This window comes from Callorhinus ursinus, unplaced genomic scaffold (genome assembly GCF_003265705.2).
Source record: "Callorhinus ursinus isolate GAN/ISIS: 27379988/994484 unplaced genomic scaffold, GSC_fseal_2.0 scaffold10, whole genome shotgun sequence".
In the NCBI taxonomy this organism is placed as follows: Eukaryota; Metazoa; Chordata; class Mammalia; order Carnivora; family Otariidae; genus Callorhinus; species Callorhinus ursinus.
In genome coordinates, this window is record NW_027397072.1 from 12,219,515 (window position 1) to 12,231,005 (window position 11,491).

Below are 11,491 nucleotides of genomic sequence, written 5' to 3' on the forward strand. Positions count from 1 at the left end.
TGTGACTTGAAAATTAATATATTATGAACATCTTCCCATAAGTTATCAAGAAAATAGGTTATCAAATAGAATGTATAGAATGTATCGTTAGACTAAAGATCACACCCACACACAGAAAAGGTGCAAAAAACATACAGCATTTTGGCTGAGCCGTAATTTGTAGTTCTTCTTTCTTAAATACTTAACTCTTTTCTAATATTGGTAAAATGACTAAGCATCACTTTTAAAACAAATTGTAAAGACTAATATTTATTAAAATATGACATGGGGTGCCCGGGGTGGCTCAGTCGTTAAGCGTCTACCTTCGGCTCAGGTCATGGTCCCAGGGTCCTGGGATCCAGCCCCACATCGGGATCCCTGCTCAGCGGGAAGCCTGCTTCTCCCTCTCCCACTCCCCCTGTTTGTGTTCCCTCTCTCGCTGTGTCTCTCTCTGTCAAATAAATAAAATCTTTTAAAAAAGAATATGACAGACAAAAGCCAATTATAAATATTTTAATAAATTTCTTCAAGAAATTGACTATTCAGCCTCCAAGTAGAATACAGTGGAAAGAACATGGTCTTTGAAGTGAGGCTGACCTGATTTCAGCTCATCTGGGTAACCTGGACAAAATATTCAATAGGAGTTTTATTTCCTCTCAATAAAATAGAATGGGTAATAGCAACTTCATAGCTTAGGGAAAGATTAAAGAAGACACGTATAAATACGTATAAATTAGCACAAACTAGACCTAAGTCAGTGTTTATTACTTTCATCCTTAATATCATCACAAATAATAGTTGCTCTTCTGCTGGGGAAATGGAGAGAGAGAGACATAAATTTGGTTCTGTCAAAACTTCATAAAAGTATTTACTTAAGCAAATTTGGGGGAGAGTGCCTTTTTTTATGAGTCCCTTATTTTAATGCTTTTTATTGTGTTCTGTGATGGTTCCTAATTAGTCCCTGTATTTATAACAGCCCATAATAAGAAATTGTTACTTCACTATTTAGGAAAAAAGGAAACAGATATTAGCACTTATAATATGTAATTACTGCCAAATTACAAATTAAAGTAGCAATTCACAAGAAGTTGCTTTTTATTCATGTGAGCCCCACCCACAAGCAGGTTAGGGATGCCGTATCAGAGCAAAGGACTGGAGTCACCTGCCACCCACTACAAACATATTGGGGCCCAGCAGCCCTGGTATGATCTTGCAAAAGGCAGGGCTCTCTCTGAACTACAACTAACATGTGTTTCAGCTTTGCATTTTCTCTCCTCAAAAACATTTCCTATTTATGACCCTGCTTCCAAATATCGAATAATGACCCTGAACACTAGAGCGATCTTTCATTATTGTAATACAATCAACAAACACTGACCGAATACCAGGTGCCCACTACTAGCACTACTGGAGCAATCTTGCCTTGTATGTGCTCTTCACTACAGCACAAAAAACAAACGTGGAATAGCGAGAACAAAGGTCTTAACTCAGGCAGAGCCACTGTGCATCAGGTTTACTTTGAGGATTTACCCCTGCCCTTTTTCTTTGCTAACCATTCCACATCTTTGCTCAAACACTCTTCCTTGCCAACTCTGAGCAAGTCAGTGGACTATGCCCTGTAATGCCCCCCAGCATCTGGTTCTTCTATCCCACTTACAAACACCTTACTTATTAACACATGCAAAGCACTTACAAGAGAGTGCCCAACACCATTAGCATTAGCCTATCATTAAGTATAATAGTGCTGATTTCAGGAGCATAAAGGATTGGTACCTAACCATTGAGGGGGAGGGGTGGGTCCATAGGGAGTGTGTTCCTGAAAAGCTTGCTAGTGGAATTCATGCCTCACTATGTAAGATGCCTTAGATATAAGAATGTTATCAAAAGCTTTTGCAAATTACACACCAGATGAATAAGATCTTGATGAGCATCACTTCCGTTGCCTAGAAATCTTTGCTCACCACTTAGTCTCAAAATACATGAGTGAATTCCTAGAGTTGGATATATGTACAAGTTTTATAAATATCTTACACTCTAACAATCCAGTAGCAAATCCTTTTATAAAAGCAAATTTTTTTTATTCTTCTCGTCAAAAATTTTATTAACGAATTCCAGAAACCCATGGTCAAACCCATCCCCACATGCACATTCTGACCCTAACACCTAAAATCATTCCACTGATGTTCTCATTTCATGGAAGATGGAAATTTTGACAATTAACGGTTATTTGTAAAGTGACACCATAAACACATTTCTCAAAAAGATACATTTCACATTACCGCAACAGAATAGCAAGTACTTGCCCATTCCTATGAACAATGGAAGTTCAAAAATTGTGTCAGCCTGATGCTTACTGATGCTGTGTTAAAAAAGAGGGACCTGCCTATCAAAGCATGCCAAATTAAGTAATGTAGTTTGGAAAGGCTGTCATTATTGTCAATCATCTCCATCCTGACAACTGTAAGAGCGATCATGAAACAAAGCCTCCACATCTGAAGTTGATGCTCCAATGCGGACAAACCCTCTGTCTACTCCCCCACAAGTTGAGGGGCCCAGGTCTGTTTGGATAACTAGAAAAAGAAATTACACAAACAGAAAGCTAAAACCAGTGTGATAACAACTGAATGCTCATTATACTACGCTTAGTCAAGAATAATAAAGTATCAGAAAAAAGTTCTGACTGGTATCTAGGCATCCTGAAATTTCAGTCTCATTGCTTATTTTTTAAAAAACCAAGAGCTACACCTTGCCTGAAGAAGTAGCCTCTAATTTTAGAAATGCAACACATTTTGTCTGCTATTGGTAATTTCCCCCCAAAATTAATTAGTTTTCCTAAGTTAGTTGCTATTGTTGCTATTTCTTTCACAACTGATCTATTACTTAAAAATAAAATACATGGTGGGCGCCTGGGTGGCTCAGTTGGGTAGGCAACTGCTTTCAGCTCAGGTCATGATCCTGGAATCCTGAGATCAAGTCCCACATCGGGCTCCCTGCTCAGTGGGGAGTCTGCTTCTCCCTCTGACCCTCCCCCCTCTCATGCTCTCTCTCTCTCTCATTCTCTCTCTCAAATAAATAAATAAAATCTTTTAAAAAAAATAAATAAAAAATAAAATAAAATAAAATAAAATACATGGAGGGGCACCTGGGTGGCTCAGTTGGTTAAGCATCTGACTTCAGCTCAGGTCATGATGTCAGGATCCTAGGAGTCAGCCCTGCCTAAGGTTCCCTGCTCAGCGGGGAGCCTGCTTCTCCCTCCTTTTCCTCTTTTCCTCCCCCTCCCCCTCCCCTTCTTGCCTTTTCTCTAATAAAAAAATCTTTTAAAAAAAATAAATAAAATTTAAAAAAATAAAGTACATGGAAAGCCCAGCTTAGAGAAGCCTTCTAGATGTGTATAGAACACCATTGAATGTCTCAAGATGACAGAATATCACTGATCTCAAGTAATATGTAATCCTTGTCTTTCACAGACTCATATTCCATCTACAGCTTTATGCCAACAGAGCAAAGTAGTCCCTACTTCAATACCTTCTTGAGTATCTGCTTCACCTGACTTAGCAGTAACCAGTCAAACAAGAGTGACTTCTAGAGTTCCGAAGACATGCCTGGTCTCCTGAGAAAGTAAAATTTCGCAGGTGACAGCAGACTGATCTGGGGAAGTAGGCCGTGCTACTCTAACAAAGTATCTTTTGTCCTGTAATTGGCATAAGTGGTGTTTGACACCCCACAAAATTATGCGAGTTAATGGTAAAATCCCTTTAAATACGCCCCTTCAAAAATCTTAGTTCCCATAAATCAAGTAAAATTTTCTCAAGGGAAATTTTAAATATGAAGAATATGAACAATTACCTGATCTCTCTCAAGGGAAATTTTAAATATGAATAATATTAACAATTACCTGATCTCCACACACTGATCTTGAACAGCAGCCAAAAGTTTTCCATTGCTTTCACGGCCGAGAGAGAGAAAAAAATTCTATGTGAATATTTGCAGCAGTCTTCAACAAAGATGGAATGACTCTAAGTTAAAAATCATTTTTAAATGCTTTTGCATCTTCAATTATCCAACTTTTGACATTAAAACTAAAGGAGTATAAAGGTACCAAGGTGTACACAAAAATGATTCAATACAGGTGAATTAATACATTTAAAAGATACCAATCATATGTGACAAAGTGAATTCACATACAGTAAAATAAAAATAAGATCAAGACTGCAAGCCAAAAGACCCCAAAATTAATGTCCGTAATGAAACTTAAGTGCTAATCCCAGCAGAGAAACACATAAATTTTTAACACCTTACCTTGCAAGTACCAAATGCCAGTTTATCTGTTTATTAACCAAGCGAACCAGTCCATCAGGGAGCAAAAAAGGCACAGGGCTGAAACAACACATTAGCTAACTTAAAATCTAATCATGAAAGACACATATAAGTAAATAAATATTATAAATAGCATATAGAGCTATAGCAAGATAAGATTTTTTTTTCCATTCGAATATAAGATTTGAATACTGGTAAAGCCAAAACTAAGAGTTACTAATTAGTTACCTGAAATTTGACCACATACATATCTCTTTTTCCAGAAAAACATGGCGGTATGTTCAAATACATAAATTTTATGTCCTTCCTAAGGAAAAGATATCGAAGATAACAGTACCATACCAGAGTAAGCCTGCGAGAAACCCTTCCTGTTACACACACCTAAAAACTGACTCATGTCTAACAAATTCTGGTATACAGCTAAACTCACAAGAACGAAAGAAATCTTCAAGTGCTAGAAATGAAAGGGGAACTTAAAGTTCGAATTGGGTACAGGTACAAGAACTCAAAACAGGAGGTAACACCTGGCACAGGAAAGGAGCTGAAGGGCATGGAAAGAACAGCTGAAAGGGAGACTCCAGCAAGGCCAGCACCTCCCTTGACCCCCTGACATGACTGCACTCCGTGAGAGGAGGAAGGACTAGACAAACCTCGCCAGGGGTTGGGGGGGGGGCATGCGTTTTTCAGGAATGTCATCTCTGTCTGGAATTCGGTCTGTGGGAGGATGGGAATGAAATCCCCTATGAAAAAGAAAAATCCCAAATCTTTACTACATGCAAGATCAGACCGCAATTTCACTTCACTCAAGTGGTGTAAGAATCGCCAAGCACAAGCTCACAATAACATAATTCACAAAAGACAGGAGGAAAGGATTCACCGGCAGTGTACAAGCAGATACAACAAATCAGGAGCAACGCAGGGCAGGAGGAAATCAAGAAAATAGACGGAAGGGGTGCCTGGGTGGCTCAGTTGTTAAGCGTCTGCCTTCGGCTCAGGTCATGACCCCAGGGTCCTGGGATCGAGCCCCGCATCGGGCTCCCTGCTCCGCGGGAAGCCTGCTTCTCCCTCTCCCACTCCCCCTGCTTGTGTTCCTGCTGTCGCTATCTCTCTCTCTCTCTCTCTCTCTCTCTCTCTGTCAAATAAATAAATAAAATCTTTATAAAAAAAAGAAAGAAAAGAAAACAGATGGAAAAGAAAAATAAAGAAAACAAGCTGGTGGGGAAAAAAAAAAAAGAGGATAAAAACCACCATGGAAATTAGAAAACAAAAAAGTAGGATAAAAGTATCAGTAATAGACATTCAGCATATTTATGTTCATTTCTAAAACACAAAATATTTTATACCATAGTTACAGAAATATTATAACAAAGATATGAAACTTTGCATGTGAACGATACCATCAACTGAGGATGATAATTTCCTCCCGTGGGGAAGAGGGGTGGGGGGCAAGGAGTTGTAACATTTTGCATAAAAAGAGAGAAAAGCCTATCAGAACCAAACAGTAACAACTGCCTAATTCACATGCAGATAATACCACAATAAACTTGTTCTGACTTACAAGGTCTATAATTCTCAGTCTGTTTATAATACTTAATAATTAAAAGAAAAAAAATTTAAAAGAAAAAGCTACTGGAAACAAATATTCCCCAGAAACCTTTAATTACTATAAACTCAAGAGCAAAAACTGAACTTTTTTCAGTTAACTTTATGTTACCTATGAAAATAACGTATCGGAAGATTAAATAATCACTTCATGGCATTGACCTATACTGACGTATTTTCTGCCCACACTTCCCTAAGATGTTCAGGACTAGCAAGCTAGATCACCCAGTGAGCTCAGGAAGAACAACCAACCTCTTAAATACTCCTCCCCGTTCCTGCCCCTCCCTCAGCTCTTATCTCTTTACCCTATCATACTGAACACACACCCCAAAAAAACAAGATAAAATTAAATAAGAAATTAAATTTATACACACATACACACACACACACACACACACACACACACACACACACACACACAGAGCAGAAAAACATCAGAGCTAATCCTAGAGAACAGTCAAAGGTCTCTTTTATAAAACTCTATTATCTCCGGAGCTTTTAAGATTAGATGTCCTTAAGGAAAAAACAATCTGTGTTAAATAAATCTATAAAACAATTCCTATACACCTGTCTAAAAGCAGAACTATATCATTTGTCAGAACGATCATTTCTTTGTTCCTTTTAAGGCTGAACACTTAAACCATGCCTAAAAAGACTTTTAACACTCAAAAGAATTAAAAAGTACACAAGAACTGAAACCTAAAGGAACTTCCTTGATACACAGCAACTGAGTACTGACCATAATAATTGTTGATACAGTAAGAACAAAATTGTTTTTAAAAAGCTCCCCAAGCATGTGGGCATTCAAGATAAGGCTGAGAACACTCATCAGAGAAAGCAGAAGTCATCCGGAGATATTCTGACTAATGACTGAAGGACAAAAATTACCCTTAAGTCGACTGAGATACCTTGTCAGTGTATCAACTGTTTGAAAAGGTTTACTTCATTCACCTGAATGTCAGCATCTGTATCACAATCTGGGACTGAATTCTGAAAACTTAAGTCCTTAATAGGATAATATTTGCATTTGACGTTCATATTGTTCTCTAAAGGACACTTACCTGTACCAGATGTACTGGCGTAAAAATAATAAACGATCTGTAACAAAAAATAGCAAAACCAAATATGAATCAGCTATTCTTTAGGAATCGCTTTCAATTAGTTTCAGTGACCATAAATCTAAAATATACTGCAGACTGAACCATTAGAAAATATGGAGAACAAAATTCTAAATTATATACCTAAATAAAGGTATATAATCTAATATACACTATAACTTTTATAAGATCATACATTTGTGTATGTTAAGTCCCAAGTTTGTGTTACTCAAACCTTTGAAGTACTTCCTAACAGTACAAAAGGAAATGTGGGAAATGTGGTTTGAGATGTGGGAAATGTGGTTTGAAATGTTAAATTCCACCAAAGACTTTGATAAAACCAAGGAGTAGAAGTCACCCTTTAAAACCAAAATATTTGTATAAAAATTAAGATATTATTTTGTACTTTATAGCAAAGGTTTAAAAAAAATACCTAAAATGCACAAGTCCAAAGAAAATAAAATCTCTAACACACTGAAAATAAAGGGACACCTCACTTAAGTAGAGTCGGGAGGCTAGAAGGGGGAGCAGTACACTCAACATCAATTATAGGAAGAAGTGTCAGTCCTCAACAGAAGAATCATCAACAGGAAAGTATCATCAGTTATAGGCCCCAAGAAGGAAGAGATGTACCGATGTACCATCACACTGCCGACAAGAAATGGACTCCCCCTGCAACTCAGGCGGTAAGAAACCATCATCACCTGAATGCTTTACTTCAATGGGCTTTCATTCAAAACAATCCCTCCCAACTTCCTCCTCCAGAAAATAATGTTCTTCTCCTCTGTTAGACTTGGCTATAGTTTTACTGTAACTTGCTTGTCCTGAATTGCAAATCTGTTATTCCTGAATAACCCTCTTTTGCTGGTAAAACAACTGACAGTTTTACTTTTAAGATTAACTACACTATAGACAAATGATGCTTTATATGATCTCATTTAAAATGTGTATGGGAGTGTGAACATGTAGGTGTAGATCAACGAAAAAAAGTCTGAAGGGTAACAGATTTTCTCCAGGTGGTAAAATGAGAAATTGTTCATTCGAATTTATAGTTATCCATATTCTCTGAATTTCTCTAAATGAATTTTATTACTTGTGTATATTTTCTAAATTATCAAAATTTTAAAACATATGTCACAATGAAAATTGAATATGCTAGTGCTTATAAGAGAAGATAATTTCAAGTACTTAACTCCTTTGAAACTGAATCTTCTTTGTGTAAGTAGCTCAAATTCACCAATTATTACAAGGATGAGCTCTGGAGCCAGAAAGACATGCAGTCAAATTCCAAATGAGTGCCCTGGACAAGTTTCCTCATCTAAAAACATGAAGTTGTAACAGCACCTAACTTGCTGGTCTAATAAAGGATTAGATCAATAAATATAAATAAAGTTCTCACAGCACCAACGTAATGCAGCCAGTGCTCAAGATTTTCTCAGATACTGTGAACTCATATGCAAACTTTGTCAGGAGTTACATGAATGCTCTGGCTCATCAAATTTTTAATCTGAATAACTCTGACCAGATGTCGCTGAAACATCATGTAAACCACTTAAAATTAAAATATACACATATATAAAATTAAAATCAGGTAACATGTATGCTATTCATTTTTATCAGGCTCTATAAGTCTAAAGAACATTTTAAAATTGCTAGAGTTTTGGAGACACGTGGGTGGCTCAGTCAGTTAAGCATCTGCCCTCAGCTGAGGTCATGATCCCAGGGTCCTGGGATCTAGTCCCACATCAGGCTCCTTGCTCAGCAGGGAGCCTGCTTCTCCCTCTGCCTGCCACTCCCCCCCTGCTTGTACTCTGACAAAGAAATAAATAAAACTCTTTTTAAAAATAAATAAAATTCCTAAAGTTTCAAAAACAGCAAAGTTATAAATGAAATGAAAAAATTATCTAACTATATCACTGTAAAAAGAAAATTAAGCTATACTTACCTCTAATCGCTTTTGTGACAATAAAGGATGCACCATGTTTTCGGTTGCCTCTAGACTGCAATGGGAAAAAAGAATATTACATTTGAGAATTTTCTAGTAATATTTATACAATATGTAAAGTTACATTTCTTTGCTAATAGTGCAGGGTACAAGTTACCAGTATTTACAAACCGCTATTTAGAAACAAAAGAAGTAGAAGCAGGACTGAAAACAGTGAAAGCAAAAGTAAACACGGTGGAATTGCAGGCATTCATCACGACAAAGGACAAGGATTGAAGCTGGAAACTCAAACACCAAATATCGAAACACCAGTCCAGAGACAAGAAGTCAAGGGCAAAGACCATACTGGTTGCCAGTTCAGCAGTCTACTTGGGTGGGTTAGAAAGGCCTATAATTTTTTGCTTGCAGGAAAAGTGCTCATATGGATTAATAAACTCGTACCTGGAGACAAATTTGAGTATTTGTTGTACACCCACAGAGAAAATGCTACTAACACGCACACTGATATACAACTGCTATATTAAATAGTTCCTAAGTATAGACTAAACAATAAGCTAAACAATAAGCTGAACAATAGCAGGCACTACAAATAAGATGTACTAATGTGCTGTTAAGAGAGGAACATGGACATACAGTAAGTGCAGACAGATACAGCTTAAAAGCACCGAAAAGGTATTTCATTACACAAACATGAATTGATTATCCACTGATCAATAATACACAATTTGGTCCTGGGGAGGGTTATAAAGATGAATCAGATGTAATCGCCCTCCAAGAGCTTGAAGTTGGGCAGGTGAAATCAGTAGAACCAAAACAAAAACAAAACCAAAAAAAGTGCTATGAGGTTTCGATGTAAGTTGACTCTATACTTTTTTAATCAATTTATAATGTTAAGCATTCTGAAACATTCCTGTAATTAACCAGTGGGTGCTAAGGAGTGAATATGCAACCTTTTCTGACCAATAGCAGCAGCAACAGCCTCCTAGCTACATCCACAATATTCACATTGTTCAAGACAGAAACTAAGTATATACTTGAAAAACAATATGTACAGCATGAAAGAATACATTATTCAAGAATTCAAGACAAGCAAAAACTGTAATGGAAAGGACGTTAAAGAAAAACTACAAACTTTATAGATAGGAAAATGAGCAGTTTCTCCAGTAAAGAAACGGGAAAGATGTTGTAAAAAAGAACTCATATGTCAGGACTCCCCGATCTTTAATAAAAGTCCTTTGGAATCTTGCTGCATCCTCGGAGTCTAAAACAATGACAGACACTCAGTAAATATGTTGAATAAATGTGGGTTCCTGGTTCCTACTGTTCACCTTGTGCCGGGAGGCCCCTCTCTACACAACGACTGAAAACCCTAAGGTCCAGTTAAGGTTACCAACCCCTTGACCCCCTTCTTCAGCAAGGAACCCAACCCCAGGTCAGCAGCTCCTCACTCTTCCCTGTCGGGGCATTTTGTTCATACCACTATCACAGCTCAATTATACTAGGTGACGAAAAAGGTTTTACTGGATGGTCTGCCATCTAGACTGCAGACACTACCTAAGTGACCACCTTTCTAAGCCCACCGCCCGACACAGTATCTGGGACGTGGACGGACACACACGTACATTATCTGGGACACGGCCCGACACACGAGCATATTAAATGCTTGCTCACTGAAATAACACAGGAATGGGTGCAGTTCAGCACCAAGGAGGGGTAAAGGTTTGATGCCGCACTCCACGGCGGCCCTCCAGATGCTGAGGTGACTGTAGGGTCCTGGAAAGTTCTCCCACTGCAGATGAGGATCAGCCCTGGTCAGCTCTTGCCTCGCCTCCCGGAAAGGACCACCGAGAATCCCGGCAGCAGCTGTGCCTCCCCTCCAAATACAGGCAGTGAAACTGAGACCCGGAATGGGAAGGTTCGTGCCCCAGAGCCCGAGGTTCTGCCCCGACGACCGAATTCGGAAGCCCAGGAGGGACCCCAGGTACCTCCCGCTTTAGGGGACCTAGACCCCGGTTACAAATCCGCGGCGCCGTTGCCAGGGCGACAGCACAAGCGGCGGAGCCCTGCTCCCCCTCCCACCCAGCTCCACTACCCTACGTGGCTCCAGCTACGTGGCTCTGCCCGGACAGCGCCCGCGCCAAGCTGGCCGCAGCTCTGGAGGGGCCTGGTTCACCTGTACTTCTGTCTCCGAGGGCCACTCGGTGTTGATCAACAAGTCATAGAGAATCGTCTCCTCCTCGCTCTCCGCGGTGGCTGGACTCACAGCCGGCGCTGACTCGGAGGCCGCCATGTTCGCCCGCGAGCCGAGCAACCGAAGCAGCGCCACTACGGCTTCGCGCAACGGACAAACTTCCCAGGCCGCGGCGGCTTCTGAGTCACAGGAAGGGGGCGTGGTTAACTGGGCGCGGAAAGGAAATGCTGGATTAACCCTTTTAAGAGTAGGAAGTACAGTGACTCTTGCCGGTCAGGGGTACGACTTAGCTCCTAGCCCCGGGGTACCCCTTGTTTATTAATCTGCGTGAGATAAACAAGTCTGAACCCCTCCTATCCA

General features: G+C 39.4%; 1 protein-coding gene across 2 annotated transcripts in view; it reads right to left on the reverse strand.

Moving 5' to 3' along the window:
- The window catches only part of NBAS (NBAS subunit of NRZ tethering complex), a 358,882-nt gene extending 347,391 nt beyond the window's left edge, over positions 1 to 11,491 (reverse strand). The window contains exons 1-6 of one of the 2 annotated variants that reach the window (XM_073897011.1): positions 11,114 to 11,491; positions 8,941 to 8,995; positions 8,188 to 8,253; positions 6,960 to 6,996; positions 4,279 to 4,356; positions 3,875 to 3,922 (exon numbers count right to left, since the gene is read on the reverse strand). In XM_073897011.1, the coding sequence (XP_073753112.1) occupies positions 3,875 to 3,922; positions 4,279 to 4,356; positions 6,960 to 6,996; positions 8,188 to 8,253; positions 8,941 to 8,995; positions 11,114 to 11,230 (401 nt within the window). In that variant the 5' untranslated portion in view covers positions 11,231 to 11,491. The remainder of the gene's footprint in view (positions 1 to 3,874; positions 3,923 to 4,278; positions 4,357 to 6,959; positions 6,997 to 8,187; positions 8,254 to 8,940; positions 8,996 to 11,113) is intronic. The other variant, XM_025867764.2, reaches the window with a different exon arrangement.